The sequence below is a fragment of the Orycteropus afer genome, unplaced genomic scaffold (assembly GCF_000298275.1).
Source record: "Orycteropus afer afer isolate SDZICR_OR568_19922 unplaced genomic scaffold, OryAfe1.0 scaffold00235, whole genome shotgun sequence".
NCBI classification, from domain to species: domain Eukaryota; kingdom Metazoa; phylum Chordata; class Mammalia; order Tubulidentata; family Orycteropodidae; genus Orycteropus; species Orycteropus afer.
The window spans coordinates 290,506-309,898 of record NW_006921822.1 but is presented as its reverse complement, the minus strand read 5'-3'; the positions used below and the strand labels follow the sequence as shown (position 1 = coordinate 309,898).

At 38.7% G+C, this 19,393-nt stretch overlaps 1 protein-coding gene across 1 annotated transcript in view; it reads left to right on the top strand.

Annotated features, from left to right (window-relative positions):
- BTC (betacellulin) overlaps positions 1-19,393 on the top strand; it is an 84,346-nt gene that overhangs the window by 44,481 nt on the left and 20,472 nt on the right. Inside the window, exons 2-3 of the mRNA XM_007949052.1 lie at positions 4,353-4,451; positions 15,580-15,697. Coding sequence (XP_007947243.1) covers positions 4,353-4,451; positions 15,580-15,697 — 217 coding nt within the window. The remainder of the gene's footprint in view (positions 1-4,352; positions 4,452-15,579; positions 15,698-19,393) is intronic.

The following is a 19,393-nucleotide window of genomic DNA, read 5'->3' as shown; positions in this document are numbered from 1 at the left end:
TCTGGTTAGCAGGCAAGTGTCTTAGCCACTATGCTACCAGAGCTCCCAATTGTGGTGTTAGTGAAGAGTATTGAATATACCATGGAATACCAGAAGAATGAACAAATATATCTTGGAAGAAGTACAGCAGAAGGCTCCTTAGAAGCAAGGATGGTGAGACTTCGTCTCATGGGCTTTGGACACATGGAAAATGACACTATGTTTGGCAAAAGGTCAGCAAAAAAGAAGATGGTCTTCAGTGAGATGGATTGATATAGTGGCTACAACTATGGCCTCAAGAATAGCAAAAATTTTGAACATGGCACAGGACCCAGCATTGTTTTGTTCTATTGTACATAGGGTAGCTATGAGTTGGAATCAAGATGACAACACCTAACAACAGCAAACAAATCTATTTAGCTGGTTTCATATACATATCAGACAAATGCTTGAGCACACACACATGCATGCACACACACACACACATCACACTAAATTTCTATCATAGCCTGCTTCTCTTATTTGAGAATATATTGAAATGTTCTATTAGTGTTTCTTCATCTTTTTCTTTTATGACTATATAGCATTCTATTGTATGATGATAAAACAAACAAACCAACCTGTTGCCGTCAAGTTAATTCAGACTCATAGCGACTCTACAGAGCAGAGTAGAACTACCTCACAGGTTTCCAAGGCTATATAATCTTTACAAAAGTATACTGCCACATCTTTCTCCTGCATGTATGCTGGGCAGTTTGAACTGCTGACCTTTTGGTTAGCAAGGAAGCGCTTAACTCTGCATCACTGGGGCTCTTTTGCATGATGATAGTTCAATGTGGTTACTCAATCTTCTATTGTTAGACACTTAGGTAATTTCTAATTTATTATTATTATAATCCATTCCATATTGAGCATTTTTATAGCTAATTCTTTTCATGTATCCTGAATTGTTTCCTTTGGAAAAATTACTAGAAATATAATTACTGAATTTAAGTGTTCACACTTTTTTTTTTTTTTAAGTTGCTTTTTTCAAAGTGCTAAATTGTCCTCCAGGACAGAATTTTTAATTTACTCACCATAAGTGGATTTAAGTGTCCATTGATCTTCATTGTTCCAACACAATGCAGCACCTCTTTCTTTCATGCATATATATATTCTGATCTTATAGGCAGAAAAGTATCTCTCTTTGTAAAGACCTTTTTGGAAAATTCTTTTGACCTTTAGACTTGCTAGCTACCTATTGATTTCTGGTACAGTACTATCACTTTGAGTTATTGTTAATTGATTGGATGATTTCCTGCTTTAGGAGCTTTGGAATGACTTGAAGATCAAGCATGTCATATTCACCTGTGTGTTCCTGGATGTTCATAAGGTTCATTGAACTGAATAGGATTGGAGAACACATGTAGTTTTGGCATCATTGACTGCATGTATAAATTTCAATACAGTCAGTAGACAAGTTATTCTATTCCTGTCTGTTTCATAATAATGAGTCATTTTTATTGAACATCGCCAGGCACTGTGGTAAGCATTTTGCATACTTATCTGGTTGAATCCTTGCAACAATACTCTGAAGTAGAGCCTATAATTTTCTGCATTTTGCTAATGAGAAAATGGAGACTGTAAGTGGCAAAAACAGGTCTTGATCTTAGAACTAGCTAATCTCAAAGCCATGTTATGCTGCCGCACCTTTCCTCACCTCAGAACTGTTGTTAGGTGCTGTCAGTCTGTTTTTGACTCATAGTTACCCCAAGTGATGAAGCAGAACTGCTGCATAAGGCTTTCTAGGCTACGACCTTAACAGGAACAGATTGCCAGGTCTCTCTCCCATGTAGCTGCTGGTGAGTAACCCAATTACTTCACCATTGTGTCATCAGGGCTCTTTTCTCCTCAGAATTGGCTAACCTCAAAGACATGTCCCCTTGCCTTGCTTCTTCTTTCTTTTCATTTCCTTGTCTATTTTTTTTTTTTTTTGTCTTTTTAGCTTTTTCTTATTGACATTTTCAAACATACAGAAAGTAGAGAGAACAGTATAATGAAGCAGACATACCCACCACTCAGTTTTAACAATTATTGGCAGGAGGCCAAACTTGTTTCATCTAGACCTTTCCCTCACTATTTGAACCCTCATTCTGTTGTGAGATTATTTTAAAATAAATCTCAGATACCTTGATTTCATTAATAAATATTTCAATATATTTCTATAAGAGGTGTGGATTCTTTTTGTAACTTAATCCACACTATCATAATCAGACTTTAAAATTTCTATAACAATTCCTTAATATCTTCTAATGCCCAGTGTGGTGGTTATATTTGGGTGACAACTTGGTTGGGCCTGGTTGAATGGCTGGGCAGCTAGTGGTAGTTATTCCCCATGATGAGACTGGCAATAAACTCCATGGTGGGATCTACCACAAGCAACTGAGTAGCTGCCTTTGAGATGTGGTCTGCTTCCTGTATATAAGGAGAAACCTTGGGAATGGTCTCTAGCCTGTGGCATGCTTGGACCCTGTGTGTAGCCATGTCATTGCTCAGCAGCCTGTTATGCTCTGCCGACCTTGGGACATACAATGGACTTAAGTTAATGGCCTGTGATGTGGTTTGGTAACATCAGGACTGTGCCATTTTTACTTGTCAACCTTTGGGAATCTCAGCCTCAGCAGCCTGCAGCTGTCTGAGTAGAAATGTCTCTACCTCCAGTGGGCCAGGAGCAGGAGGCAGAGCTGAACCCCAAGGTTGAGGGGCTTTCACTCAGCCCCTAGAATCTGACACTTTGAACTTGGACTTAAAGCCTCCAAATTGTAAGAATAAACTCCTATTTGTTTAAGCCATCCCATTTGTGGTATACTTTTGTCAGAGCGGTACTAGATAACCAGAACACCCAGTAAGTGTCAAATTTCCTGATACCTCATAAATGTAGTGTATTTGTTTGAATCGGGATCCATACAAAGATGACACATTTCATTCAAAACCATTCTAATAACAACAATACTTCTTTCCCTCACTACCCCCCATGAGACATATCCCTCTTAGAGTCAGAGATACTTATTTGGAGAAACCAGCAATGTTAAAATAATTCCCATGGATCTAATATCTAGTTTTCACGTGCCCAGAAGACACATTCAACAGTTAATAATTGGGAAACACTGAGTCTGTGTGGAGGAAAGTGTATTGGGGTGTGAGTTCATCATCCATTCTCTCTGGAAATTCACCTTTGTATACATTCATGCATCCATACTGCAAAAGACATCTTTAAAGAATTAAAGAGCGAAGATGTTACTTTAAAGACTAAGGTACACCTAACCCAAGCCATAGTATTTTCAATCTCCTCATATGCATGTGAAAGCTGGACAATGAATAAGGAAGACCGAAGAAGAGTTGATGCCTTTGAATCATGGTGTTGGTGAAGAATACTGAAAATACCATGGGTTGCCAGAAGAACAAACAAATCTGTCCTGGGAGAAGTACAGCTGGAGTGCTCCATGGAAGCGAGAATGACCAGACTTCATCTCACCTACTTTGGTCAGGTTTTCAGACAGAAACATCCCTGGAGAAGAATATCATGTTTGGTTAAATGGAAGGTCAGCAAAAATGGGGAAGACCCTCAACAAGATGGATTGATACAGTGGCTGTAACAATGAGCTGAGGTATAGCAAGGATTGGGAGGATGGCACATGACTGGGCAGTGTTTCATTCTGTTGTACATAGGGTTGCTATGAGTCAGAGCTGACTTGATGCCACCTAACAACAATAACAACCACAATACATCCATCAGCTAAGAACTCAGTCTTACTTCATAGTCTGCTTTTATGACAAGGCTTCATTACAGGCTATTGCCAAGTCTCCTCATTTAAGTTGCATGTTGTTGTTGTTGTTGTTATTTGCCATTGAATTGGCCCCAAGTCATGGTGACCCCATGTGCAATAGAGCAAAATACTGTCTGGTCCAGTGCCATCCCTATGATCTGTGATCCATAAGGTTCTCATTGGTTTATTCTCAGAAGTAGATTACCAGGCCTCTCTTCCTCTTAGTCTGGTGCTCTGCTGAAACCTGTTTAACAAAGTAGCAACACACAAGTCTCCCCTGACAGGCACGTAGTGGCTGCACATGAGGTGCTTGTCCGGCCATTGAACCCAGCCTGCATGTCTCCCACATGAAAGCCAAGAATTCTACTGGATCAATTAGACATAAATGGTACTGGCTTGAGAATTCTTAGTGCTGAGCTGAAACAATGATGGGAACATGCTTGGCTGTCTACCTCTCACTTGCTATGGCAGAATGAGTTGAAGATGGGTCATGCTTTTGATAGAATATTCTCCTTCAGCAAATTTTTAAGTATTCATGTTTGTGTTGATTCTGTTTTGAACTTAAAGGTCTAGTGATCCTCCACTGTGGTGTGGCATATGGAAACTCCACAAGAAGTCCTGAAACTGAAGACCTTCTCTGTGGAGATCCTGGAAAAAACTGTGCAGGTAATGCTTAACAAGCAATGCATTTACATTTTATCAGCTTCATATTCACTCTAAGAAAGAAAGTCAATCTCCTTGAGTTTTAATCTTTGATAATAAAGCTTGGTAATATTTCAAGTACTCCTATTGTACCAGGCACAATGCTACGCGTTTCAAAACTTGTTGCCATCAAGTCAGTTCTGACTGATAGCGACCCTTTAGGACAGTGTAGAACTACCTCATAGAGTTTCCAAGGCTGTCAATCTTTATGGAAGCTATTCATCCACACATGAGCCCTATGGACTAGGTAACATTTTAATTTTATTTCAAGGTGAAAGGAGAAAGGTGAAGATTAGAAAAGTGACATAACTTGTCAAAGACCAAACAGGTGGTAAATGGCAAATCTGGGATTCAGACTCAGGTCTTTCTGATTCTACTGCTTCTACTCTTCACAACAACACTATTTTCGGTGTAACATATGTGCTCCAGTTTCTAGCATGTGATGTCTTGGACTGAATTCATGGCAAGTTGGTATATTCAATTCAAATTTAAATTATTCTTCTCTATTCCATAGAAGAAAAAGGGAAAAGAAGACAACAGTCTTACATATATTACCTTGGCGATGCTTGAGTTAGCATTTTCAGAGTTATTAGTCTAAGGCAAGAATTGGCCTTAGTAAAGGCTTGGATAGTAAATATGTTAGATTTTGGAGCCATGCAGTTTTTGTCATGACTAGTCAACTCTGCCATTGTCATACAAAATGGCTACAAAAGCAGGGAATTGGACAGATTTTGCCCATGGAATATAATTTGTTGACGTCTGGTCTTAAGTCCACCTGTCTCCAAATTGGTTGTATACTCTAGTCTTCTGCTAGGGTTGTTTCTGATTAAAACAACAAAAATTAAAATGCAGGCCAATTTAAAGTAGGGTGGAGTGGAGAAGAACATCCTGTATTCTCTGGAAACTTCTCTGAGCTGCATTATGGGAGTGTGGTGATTCCATGGTAAGTGCTCTTTCCTTAGTACCCTGGAGAAGTTTTAACTGAGCCAGGAACATGCTGGGCAAATCATCCTGATGTGAGTCATCAGTTCCAGTGTAATCTTCCTCTTTCTTCCTTCACACTAGTGGGTGGTCTGGAGGTGCTTATGGGATGTGAAACACAATGGTGCCTTAGGTCATGCTTGTGTGGCCCTAGCCACCTATGTAAGGAAGAGAACAAGACCAACTTTATGTGTTTGTGTATTTTTCTTCAGTCTGATTTTAAATGTCTTAAATGATGGCATTTTTCACATCTCCCTTGGGAGATTATTCCATCATCCAATGACTGATGGTGTTTGAAAATCCTTTACATCATCATCTTAAATATATTCTCTGATTTTTTTTGCATGCTGCAAATGAATGCTGTTTTTATATTTCTCTCCAATGCCCTTTGGCAAAAAAAGAGGTCTGTGGAAATCCTCAAGCAAAACAATTCTCAGTCCTGCACTCCAAGCCACTTTGTTATCTCAGCACCTTTCTGTGCCTAGCATCAACATACCCTTCAAGGACTGTACCTGTAAGATGAAGACCTTCCAGTCTTATGTTTCCCACCATAACTCTCAGTTCTATGCTGTCTCTGGTCCTGGTCCAGTGTGCCACATGCACAGTCAGCCCCTGGATAATGCTTATGTCACAGAAAGTATAGAGACTCAGGAATACAATGTTTAGCTTTAATGTTTTTTTTTTTTTTTTTTTAATTAGAAGAAACTCCAGAATGTGATGTATAGCTTTAATATTTAATTACAATACTTGTTTTTGCATAATTAACATATTTTTAGGCCTTTACATTCATCGCCAGTTCCATTCTGGATGACCACTGAGAAAGTAATGTTATTTTTTTAATTCAGTCAAATCTGTAAGTTTCTCTGAATTTTTCTCAGTCATACCTTCTGTTCTTGGATGAGTCCCACATAATTCATTTTTGGTGTGTTTTGTGTTTTCTGTGGAAAGCCAAATGTATTGATCCCTTGTTCTTCGTTCTCACGATCACTTTTATTTCACTCTCATGTAATAGTGCAAGACTACATTTCTAAATCTTATGACTATTTTAGTAAAATAATTTAGTAAAATTATTATTACATTTAAGAGACCACTACAATAATTATTTGGTAGAGAATCAGAGTTTGTTTAAATACCAAATTAGAAATTTGTTGTTAGAATAATTATTTCATATTTTTCTCTATAATACATAGATTTTTATTTTTTGCATTTATTTTATTTTATTTAGACTTTTTTTTTCTATTTGAGAAATATTTTCTGGAGATGGAGAGAAAACAGGCTCAAACATAACTTTATTTTGGACAATGCTGAAGAATTAAGTGAGAAGCCAGAAATAGAGAGCAAAAATACATAATTGTTTCTTTTGCTTACACTTCATGCCTAGTAGCCCATTGATAAACAAACAAACAATGCCAAAGATAATAAAAATCCACTGATTTTGAAACTGCTAATAAATAATTTTTTCATTTGTTAAAATTCCTTTGAACTTCCAAATTTTTATGGTATTATGAATAGCATGATTCAGATTCCTGTTATCCCTTTAACAGGCTAAAATAATCACATTGCCTTAAAACTGCAGCTAAAAGCAGTAGATGGACTAAGTTATATAGATTTAGACTTGACGTTTTGAAATCTAAGTTAAATGGATCTGCTGATATGTGATAGCCACACTGCATTAAGTGACCTCTTTGAATAAGTTCTATCCTCCTTCTATCATTTCCTCTCTATTTTTCTTTTTACTTTTCTTCCTTCCTTCTATCCTTCTTTTAATGTTTTATTTTGTTATGTTTTTCATACTTCTAGGGCATAGAATCATAAATATCATAAACAGCAGTTATACTTTCAATCAAAATAAGAATATTCATCATTTATCTAGCTCTTACTACCTGTCCAATACTGATGCTGATGTCCTACACATATTAATTTAATAAATCCCATGAGATGCCTTTGTTATCCTCTTTTTCAGATGAAGAAATTGAGGCACAAAGTAAATAGTTAGCTCATGGTCACACAATCAGCAGAGCAGCTGACATAAATTCAGAGAGACCCACTCTAGAACATGTGTTCTTAATTACCATTGTTAAACTGCTTAATCACAGGCGGGAAATTAAAATGCTGAAGATGTAGAAGAAATTCTGAAAATAAACAATAAATAAAATAATGTTTGCAAATAAAATCTAAGTAAGGAAAATAAGTTCTGGAAGGAAGAATTAATGGAGCAGATCATCAGCACTGGTTGCTGCAAAATCCTTGAAACCTTCACTTAAGCTTCCAAAGACTTAGTTCGGAACCTGTGAAATGAGGTGACTTGCATGATCTTTAGGTGTCCTTCTTGCTTCTAATATAAATGCTTCTTTGATTTGACTTTGAATAATTCCAATCTCTAAGCATTTCATGGTCAGTTTGCCAATTTCTCTCTTGAGTGAGGCATTCATTCATTCTAGCAATACTTCTGACCATTGGGTCCTGTTCCAGGTGCCAAAGATGCAGCAATAAACAAAATGGTCACAGATGAAATAGAAAGATAATAGGGACAGGCCATGTCATGCAAAGCCTTGCTGAGCACTGTAAGGACTTTTACTTTGAGGAAATTTTAATAACATCATTCTGATTTCTGTGTGTAGACTAGATGATAAGCAGCGGGTGGACAGAATAAGAGACACCTATTGGAAGTTGCTGCCATGACAACTATTTCCAGCCTAGAGCTAATGTTGAGTTTAGACCAGGGTAGCAGTAACAGACCATCTGTCTATCAGTTTGTCATACTGTAGTGGCTTGAGTATTGCTTTGGTTGTGTAAGCATCAGCAGGGTCAACCATGGTGGACAGATTTCAGTGAAGCTTTCAGACTAAGACAGACTAGAAAGAAGGACCTGGCAATCTCCTTCTGAAAATCATCCAGTGAACAGCGTGTGGATCACAACAGAATATTGTCTGATATAGTGCTAATAATGAGCTCCCTAGATTAGAAGGTACTGAAATTAGATAGTGACCGCAGCAGTGGACTTGAGCATACCAACAGTGGTGGAGATGGTGCATGACCAGGTAACATTTTGTTCTGTCATGCAAGGGGTCACCATGAGTGAGACCCAATGTGACTGCAACTAAAAACGAAGTAGTGATAGTGGGATGATTCTGCATATGATTTGGATACACCAGTTAGGAGTTTCTGATGAATCGAATGTATAAGAACCATGAAAAAGGTCAAGATGACTCCAGTATTGTTTACTTGAGTAACAGAAAGAATGGAAACAACATTTAGTGAGATGAGAAAATAACAGGTTTGAGGGGAAAAAAAAAAGTGTTATATTTTGGAAATGTTAAATTCAAATGTCAGGTAAACATCCAAATGGATATTTTAGTTGGCATTGAGGAAGAGATATGCGATGAGAACATAAATTTGAGAACTGTTGCCATAAAAGATGAACCTAAAGCCAGGAAACTTGATGAGATCACAATGGGCTGAAGAGAAGGTATATAGAGAGGAGAAGAGACAAAAGACCATTGAGACCTGATGAACTAGAGAATTTAGAGATTAGGGAGATGAGGAAGAACCAGCAAAGGAGAATGAGCAAAGAAGCCATCATGTACATATTATAGCATGCACTCTGGGGAAAAAAAAAAAAAAAAGAAAAAAAGAACTAAATAGACATTTTCTTCCCTGGCTAATGCTCTTCATTTGCCTCTCAACCATGAATAATTTAAAAAATACACACAAATATACTCACACATCAAAACTGGATCATTGAACTTCATTTGTTTTTTTGCTTTTGTTTTATTTTAACTTTAGCAAGATGTTGTTGTTGTTATGTGCCATCGAGTCAGACCCGACTCATAGCTATCCCTCCTTGGGTTTCCAAGGTGGTGTCACTATGGAAGTAGATTGCTCAACCTTCCTTCCGAGGAGTGGCTGGTGAGTTTGAACCACCAGCCTTCTGGTTAGCAGTCAAGTGCCTTAGGCACTATGCTACCAGAGCTCCTGATAGATAACAAGATGGAATAAGAAAAAAGGTCAATTCTAACTGGGGGCTCACCTCTGAAAGTTCATGAAGGGTTGACATTGCCATCCTGGTTATAAGACATGCTGAGCTGGCCTTATTGGTGCCCCTGCATAAATATATCCTAGAAGAACAGAAAGGGTTAACAATTACATCTGTGGCATTTATTTTTCTTTTCTATAGGGGGAAAAAAACCTTTCATTTTCTATAGGAAATGGCATTGAATGTCAGACAAACGGGAACGCTCAATTACAATTTCCAAATTTTGCACTTGTTCAAGGGCACTGTAAATTTACATTCCCCTGACTCAGAGATAGTTGGCAAGATAAGAAAGAAAATTAAATTTATATTAAAAAATATAAAACTCTCTTATTCACCTTTTGACTTAAGAAGATTGTAAAATGAGGAACCCCTGTTGGGAAGGTGCCTGGAAGTCAAGGACTAGAATATTAAACCTTCATTTCTACTTCATAGATTAGGAAGAAACTTTTCTCCACACTCTGTTATGACTACTTACATGCTCTTCTGTGCACTAATTATTATTCTATTTTCAGGTCAGATATTTGTATGGGAGGATCAATTTATATTTATTTGTTTTCCTTTTTCCCTCTACTTGTCAACACTTGCTGATCTCTATTTCAGTATTTAGTATTTTCTTGCAAATCTCTTACATAGATATGCAAGACACTAAGAGGTTAGGGACACTGTGAAGTTTTATGCCTGCATTGTAATAATAGCATTGCTTTAGAGTTGATTTCAGATTAGAATTGCTAATATTAATATAATTTGCAAAATCACAAACATGGATGGAGTGAGTAAGGGAAGAATTTTATGAAAAATAAATTGATCTGTTCTGAAGAGTTTTAATCACAATGACATCACAAAGCCCACATTTTGTCTTCATAATAAGGGGAACATAATAATGTATAACAAGACCAAAGAACCACACTTATGTTTAAGAAATACAAACAAACAGAAAGAGTTGTCATGAAGTCAACTGTGACTTACAGTGATCCCTGGCTGGTGCCAGAAATTAATGAGAATTTTGGAGGTCTCAGTTCATGCAGAGGTACCTCAGAGGAAAGGCCTGGTCATCTACTTACAAAAAATCAGCCACTGACAACCTGTGGATCATAGTTCTAGTTTGACACACATGGGTCACCATATTTAATCAGAACACCCATCAAAGTGAGGACAATTCCATATCAAAATTAAGTCATTTGGGTGTCTGTTCCATTCCTCCACTTTAATTTAGCCTAGAAGAATTGACCACTTTTCATCCAAAAAAATAGAACTTGCCTTTGTATCTATCCCAATGCATGGCAGCCTTATGTGTTTCAGAGTAGAGCTATGCTTCACAGGATTTCTAGTGGTTGATTTTTTTTTTTTTTTTTTTTTTAAGTAGATTGACAAGGCTTTCTTCTGTGGGGCCTCTAGGTGGATTTGAACTTCTGAACTTCTGATGGAACATGTTAACAGTTTTCACCACCTAGGGACTCCTACTTCTTGTCTAACTATTCATATTATCCGAGGAGGTTGTCTGGCTTCCCATCTCTTTTACAAGGCTTAGAATCAGATTTTGACATATGTAGCCTTTAGTAAACCTAGTGGACTCTCCTTTAATTAGCTTTTGGAATCCTTCTAAAATAGTGTCCCATGAAGAGATTGACATTTATTATCTATGTTGTTATTATCTATAGTGGCCATCAATTCAAGAGATTCCATTGCTGTACGCTGCCAGGGTCTCTGGTGGCACAGTGCCTAAGGCATTTGACTGCTAACCAGAAGGTTGGCAGTTCAAACCCTCTAGCTGCTCTGTAGAAGGAAGATAAGGCAATCTGCTGTAAAGATCTGCCACCTTGGAAACCCAATGAGGGCCACTATAAGTTGGAATCAACTCTATGGTAATGACTTTGTTTTTCTTCTTTTTTTGGTGATGCTGCATGACCCACTAGTTGATAAAGTTTGTCATGCAATTCTGTGGGACAAACTTACTCCCACAGGAATGCTTTGGTTCTGAGATGTGGGCTATAAAAAGATAACTGGGAGGAAAAATAATTGCATTTGTTATATTTTCAAGCCATTCAGTTCTCAAAAGAGAAACACAAACATGGAACTGATCATTTTTTGCCATGGGATTAATTTTTCCTTTTTCTTGATAAACATCTCTGGAATAGGAGGGTAGACTTTGCCATCCCCTCCCCTATGTCCTTAGGTCTCATGATAGGCAGCAAACTTTAGGTTTCACAGTTTGTTCAATTTTCTAATAATGTGACCTTGATGAATACTAGATGAAAAGCAAGTGGAATTTCAGTTGCAGTTTGCAAGGGGAGAATGTTGATAAACTCTCTTTACCATGAGAGAGGAGGAGAGGATCCCATCTGTGTTTCTATGACAGTCTATGTGATTTATTTTTCTTCTAGGTTTTAAAGTTCCATGGAGAAATCACTGGGCATTTTTTGCTTGGTGGCCTGGAAGGGTTTTAAAATCCAAATAATGCTGGGAATATTTAAGCACATGCTTATTTGACCAAGGAAGGAGCTCTGTGAGGGATCAAAACAGGGCCTGGCAACCGTTTTCCTGGCAGGAATTTGTGCTGCTTGGACGAACTGAGACTGATCAAATCACTACATCAAGCAGCTGCTGGTTAAGGAGCTTTTGGGTGTCACAATCTGTAGGGTGTTTATGAAAAGACCAGCTATATTTAAAGGGTCATAGTAACTAGATAGACAAGTAAGTTTCAGGACAAAGTGATATGGCTTATATTTAAAGGCAGGGATGTTTTGAAAAGCAAGAAAAGGAAAAGCCTTTCTGGAACTCATCAGGTCTCTCATTAAATCTTGCTACTTCTCAAATTCATCTCCTTGCCCCTCATGACTCTGGCCCAGGCCCACATCACATGTATCTGTTTGGCTCAGGTAAGTCCTATTTTCTCCTTGCCCTCAGCATCTTCCTACTCTAATCCAACCTGAACTCTCCTAATAATTTGATGCAGCACTTCGTAGTTTAAAGAATATCATTTGCATGCACCCTGGGTGGCACATAACAGTTTGCATTCAACTACCAACCTAAAAGTTGGTGGCTCTAACACACCCAGCAGCATGGCAGAAAAAAGGACTGGTGATCTGCTTCTGTAAAGATTACAACCAAGGAAACCCTATGGAGCAGTTCTACTCTGTGATACACGGGCTCCCCATGAGTCAGATCGACTTGAGAGCAATGAACTTTGTTATCTATTTATTTGTTCGATTTAATCCTTAAGAGTCTTCATCAGTTCTCTTCTGTCTTGTATATATTTCAAATATAAGTACTTCAGCCTACTGACATTTGAGGTTTTTAACTCTCATTCTCAGCCTGAAGTTGGGTGCTTTCCTTCATGATCCTTTCATTTCTATGAAATCTCTCTACCACTTTCTACACTAGATGTCCATTTTTTGACATACCTTTGTTCTTGACATTCTTCATAACTCAATTTTTGCTTACCTCCTCCAATTTTTCCAGAAATGTGTCTTTCATCAGCTAAGCACTCTTAATACCTATCAGGATTTCTCTTAAGGTGGCCAAGAATTTCCACATTCTAGAATCAACTCATTTATTGAGCTCTTTACGGTCTCAGGTACACTGCTAGGAACATATTATATATATATATATAATATATATATATATATATTTGAGCCTGCCAGTAGTGCTTATAGGTGGATACTATTATACTCAGCTTACTGATGAGGAAGCAGAGGCTGAGAGCTTAATTAGCTTGCTCACATTCACACAGCTAATTAAAGCCAAAGCTCCAAATTAACCACTAGTTTCTTTATTCCTACCTAATGCATTATTCTTTCTACTTCCCAGTGCATCACAACTCTTTATACAATTACCATGTTCTTTTTTATTCACTTTGCTATTAATATGTTCTGTTGCACCATTTAATTTTTTTTCAACACCTGCACCAGGACTATGGAAATTGAAAATATTCAAAAATAGTAGTTAACTGATCAATTTATTTGCCAAAGTACAGATATTTATTTGCCTTGACACATTTTGCAGGTACCTCTGGGAGAAATTTCAGTCCTTCTGATAAGAGTCCCAATGATTGGCATCCATGGAAGCAAATGTCTGGCCCATACAAGCAGTCAGCGTAATTGGTAATCAAGTCACTGACTGAAACCTGGTCAGCCGGTTTCTCAGCAGCATTCTGCTACCCTCCGTAACTCTGTACCTGGCATGACAGGAATTTGCTTTGCATAGATCGTTCAAAGTCCTTTGAGAGCCCTCTTTCTGGTAGTCCTGAGAGATCACATATATCCTTTTCATAATACTAATTAGAAAGTTCTGTAGTCACTGCTATTAATAAAACAAATTTTTAATGTCATTAGGATACTGGGTGCTAGACCAAAGAGTGTGAAATCGCCCTTCTGAAATGAACACCTTTTGGTCTATCTGGCTTCCCAGGTGTCTGAGTTCCACATGCTATTGGTTGTGTCATGAACATGGAAAGTCAGGTCCTGGACAGGACATGACTACTTAGTGTTTTCTCTGGGTGTGGATAAACATTGGTTGTGAAGCAACAGATGAAACAGCTAGTTAGTATTCCTGTACTATTTTTCTTGATAATATTATTTATTGAAACTTTACATATGTGAGTGATGGGGAATTGTCACCTATCACTGTCCTTAGATGAAAAATGAGAAAATCATGGCTCTAAGAAGGTAAGACAAGGAAGTCAGTTCAAGACTGAAACCCAGGCCTGATGCTTCCAGTTCATTGCTTCTTCATTCACACAAATGTGACTACTGTGCACATCGGGCTGTGAGTAGATGACAGATACCGGCGGAACAGCTGGCTAGTCAGAGGTGCCAGAATGAAGTGGTCAAGAGCATAGAATCTAAGGCAAGACAGCTAGGTTTGAGTCCCTCTTCTGCCACTTACTAGCTGTGTGAACTTGGGGGGTTATTTAACCTCCATGTGTTTTGCTTTGTTTATGTGTAAAACAAAGAATTTGAATTAAAACGATACTAACCTCACAGCATAGTGGCTAAGACACTTGCCTGCTAACCAGACGGCTGGCGGTTCAAACCCACCAGCCACTCCTCGGAAGGAAGGTTGGGCAATCCTACTTCCGTAGTGATACTGCCTCGGAAACCCAAGGAGGGGTCGCTATGAGTCGGGGCCGACTCGACGGCACATAACAACAACAACAACAACAACCTCACAGCTGGGAGCTCTGGTAGCATAGTGCCTAAGGCACTTGACTGCTAACCAGAAGGCTGGCGGTTCAAACCCACCAGCCACTCCTCGGAAGGAAGGTTGGGCAATCTACTTCCGTAGTGATACTGCCTCAGCAATCCAAGGAGGGGTCGCTATGAGTCAGATCCCACTCGATGGCACATAACAACAACAACAACAACCTCACAGCTATTGTGAACATTGTTGCTGTTGTTAGTTGACATTGAGTCAGACCCTGGCTCATGGCAGCCCTATGTATTACAGAGTAGAACTACCTCATAGGGTTTTCTTGGCTGTAATCTTTACAAAACCAGATTGCCAGAGAGAGTCATTGAATGGGTTCAGATGACCAACCTTTGGGTTAGCAGCCAATCACAAACCACTTGTGGCACCTGGGCATCACTGTTAAGAGCATTAAACAAGTTAACCTGTCAAATATATAGATCAGCATCTGATACTCAGTAAGTGCTATGTAAGTGTTTAAGCTATAAAGGAAACTAAACAAACAAAAACTCTTCTCTTACGTTCAATGCTCCAATAAGCTTCCCAACAAAAAGAAAAAATAAAATAAAAAGACATTTTCTCTTACCATACATGTATTTCACTCTTTCAACAATGCCAATATTTCAGCAAAGAAGGTTTTAGCAAGGTAAAGACATGTCTTAATTAATTAAAATATGAAGCTTTCCCACCACAACCCACATTACCAATTCTTCACAGACAATTTGGGGCTACAAAAGTCTTCTATCCTAGTGTAGAGGGAAAGATATATGAGAAATAGGAAAATATTTTTTTTAGAAAAAGAAAAATCTAGTAGTAAAGATAGGAATATGATACTACTTACAAATATGTATGTAAGTGAGTTGATTTATTGAACTTTTTCTCATTTTTCAGCTACAACCACACAATCAAAGCGGAGAGGTCACTTCTCTAGGTGCCCTAAGCAGTACAAGCATTACTGCATCAAAGGGAGATGCAGGTTCGTGGTGGCGGAGCAGACACCCTCCTGTGTGTAAGTAGAGCTCCCTGAGTGAGCAAGCAATGGGGTGCAGAATGGTGCCTGTTTGTAGTCTGACAAGACTGGAAAATCTGAGCTCACCATGCCATCTGTCAGGACACAGTTCAGCTTGATCCTTCCCCCAGCCACTTGTTTAGGGGCCCATTCGCCAGCCACTTGTGGAGAAACTGACACACTCTTTCCTTCTGTAACATGAGTGTGTGAGAGTCCAGATCTGTTTCCAGGCTCGGCATCGTCCTCTGCAGTGTTACGCAAGCAAAAGTATTTCTGTCCAGTGTTAAGGATGCTTTTCAGCTCAAATAATCTCCCAGGTGGTTCAAATGGAAACTAATTCTCTGGCATGCATGGGTGGTTCATAGTTAATGTAAATATGAAGGAATTTCTGCCAAATTAAAAGCTACTTTTGCAGCGTGTGAGTTAAGTGCAAGAAGAAGCCCAATTTATAAATAGAGATTAGCCAAAGTCGGCTTTAATACAGCAGGCAATTGGGAGAAAAGTTCCCTTTCCAACTGTCAGTAGATTAAGAGTCCAAGTTTAATTTTACTTAGGTGTGAACCACTATTTTGCATTTTTAAATATTTTTTTCTAAAGAGATATTCCTGGAAAGTGATGTCTAAGACCTTTTCCCATAGAGGAGCAAGGTGATTTTCCAAGTACAATTTTGACTTAAAGTTCAAACAAAGTTTATTTTCTTCTGCATAGTCTGCAGTATAGAATTTTTCTCATAAGTATCTCTGAACAGTGATTCTCCACCATAATTCTTTTGGATATTTAAGTCATAGACTTTTTCAAAATTTAATTAAATTTACATTGAAAAAGAAATGTATCATGAATAATGCTTGATTGTATCATGAATAATACTTGTTGTTCTTGTTAAGTTGGTTTCAACTCACAGGAAGCCTGTGTTCTACAGAACTCAACACTTCCTGGCCCTTACCATCCTCAGATTCATTGCCATGCTTGAGTCCATCATTGCAGCCATTGGGTCAATACATAGATTTGAGGGTCTTCCCCTTTCTCACTGACCCTCTACTTTATCTAGCATGAAGTTATTCTCCAGGAAGTGGTCCCTTCAAACAATATGACCAAAATATGAGACAAAGTCTGGCCATTCTTGCTCCTAGAGAGCATTCTGGCTGTATTTCCTCCAAAATAGATTTGTTCACTCTTCTAGACTCCATGATACATTCAGTAATCTTTGCTAACACCACAATTCGAATGCATCAATTATTCCATGGTCTTCCTTATTCGTCGTCCAGTTCTCACATGTCCGTGAGACTATTGAAAATACCATGGCTTGTGGAACCACTGAGACTATGGCCCCTAGCTGCCCTTTAGGTCTGGAATTGAATCCATACCTATGGCTTCCAGACAAACAAAAGACAGGCATATGAGTTGAACATTTACCTGAAGTAGATACACTCCTTGGAGAGAAGAATTATGGGAGAAAGAAGGGCTGCTTATGCAAAGGGAGACAGCTCAGGGGGCAGGAGTGCATGGAGGGATGGACACAGTGGGAGGGGAGCTGTTGCATTGTGATAAATTGTAGTCAATGTCATGAGACGAAGTGTATGTGAACTGCTATATGGAAAGTGAATTTGCTCTGTAAATTTTCACTCAAATCACAATTTAAAAAAAAAGAAAGAATATACCATGGCTAGGATCACGTGCACCTTAGTCTTCAAAGTGACCTCTTTGTTCTTCAACATATTAAAGAAGTCTTTTGCAGAAGATTTGCCCAATGTAATACTGAATTTATCTTGATTGCTGCTTCCTTGGTTGTGGATTGTGTATCAAAATAAAATGAAATCCTGACAAAATCAATCTTTCTCCATTTATTTGATATTGTTATTGGTCGAGTTGGGAGTAATTTTGTTTTCTTTATGTTGAGGTGTAATCCATACTGAATGGTGTAGTTTTTGACTTTCATTGAGGACTTCAAGTCTTCTTTACTTTCAGCAAGCAACGTTGTGTTACCTGTATATTGCAGGTTGTTAATGAGTCTTCCCTAGCACTCATCTGTCAGTTTGTTGTACTGTGGTGGTTTGCATGTTGCTCTGAGGCTAGAGGCTAAGCCATTAGTATTTCAAATTCCAGTAGGGTCATCCATGGTGGAAAGGTTTCAGCAGAGCTACCAGACTAAGACAGACTCAAAAGAAGGAAGGGACCATCCATTTCTCAAAAAAATTGGCCAATGAATAGCAATGATGATGTTGTTGTTGTTAGGTGCCGTTGAGTCATTTCCAACTCATAGCAACCCCATGCACAGCAGAATGAAACATTGCTTCATCCTGTGCCAGCTCCATGATCCCTGCTATACTTGAGCCCATCATTGTAGCCACCATGTCAATCCATCTCGTTGAAGGCCTCCCCCTCTTTTGTTGATGCTCCGCCTACCAAGCATGACATCCTTCTCCAGGGAATGGTCCCTTCTGACAATATGACCAAAATAGGTGAGATGAAGTCTGGCCATTCTCGCTTCCAAGGAGCATTTCAGGTGCACTTCCTCCAGGACAGATTTGTTAGATCCTTTAGCACTCCGTGGTACTTTCAGCATTCTTCACCAGCACCACAACTCAAAAGCATCTACTCTTCTTTGGTCTTCCTTATTCATTGTCCAGCTCTCACACGCATATGAGGTGATTGGAAATATCATGGCTTGTGTCAGGTGCACCTTAGTCCTCAAGGAGATATCCTTGCTCCTCAGCACTTGAAACAGTTCCCTCATGGTTGAACTTCCCAATGCTATATGTCGTCTAATGTCCTGACTGCTGCTTCCATTTGCATCGATTGTAGAACCAAGCAATGTGAATTCTTTGACAGCCTCAATCTTCTCTCCATTTATTGTGATGCTGCTCATTGGTCCAGTTGTGAGGATTTTTGTTTTCTTTATATTGAGACGTAATCCATACTGCAGACTGTATTCTTCAATCTTCATTGGTAAGTGCCTCAAGTCATCCTCACTTTCAGGAAGCAAAGTTTTATTGTCTGTGTATCTCAGGTTGTTAATGAGTCTACCTCCAATCCTGGTGCCACATTTTTCTTCATATAGTACAATGTCTCAGATTATTTGCTCAGCATATAGATTGAGTAAGTGTGGGGAAAAGATACAACCCTGACACACTCCCTTCTTGATATTAAACCATGTAGTGTCCCCTTGTTCCGTTTGAATGACAGCCTCCTGGTCAAGGTACAGGTTCCTCATGAGTACAATCAAGTGTTCTGGAATTCCCATTCTTGTCAATGTTATCCACAATTTGTCATGATCTTCACAATCAAATGTCTTTGCATAGTAAACACCAAAAACACAAGTAAACATCTTTCTGGTATTTGCCTTGATCCAAGATCCATCTGACAACAACTATGATATCCCTTGTTCCGGGTCCTCTTCTGAATCCAGCTTGCACCTCTGGAAGTTCCCTGTCAATATACTGCTGTAAATGTTTTTGAATTATCTTCAGTAAGATCTTACTTGTGTGCAATTTTAATTATATTGTTCTATAATTTCCACATTCTGTGGGATCACCTTTCTTTGGAATGGGTAAAAATATGGATCTCTTCCAGTCAGTTGTCCAGGTAGCTGTCTTCCAAATCCCTTGGCATAACCAAGTGAGTGCCTCCAATGGGGCATCCATTTGTTGAAATATCTCAATGGGTATTCCATCAATTCCCAGAGCCTTGTTCTTCGCC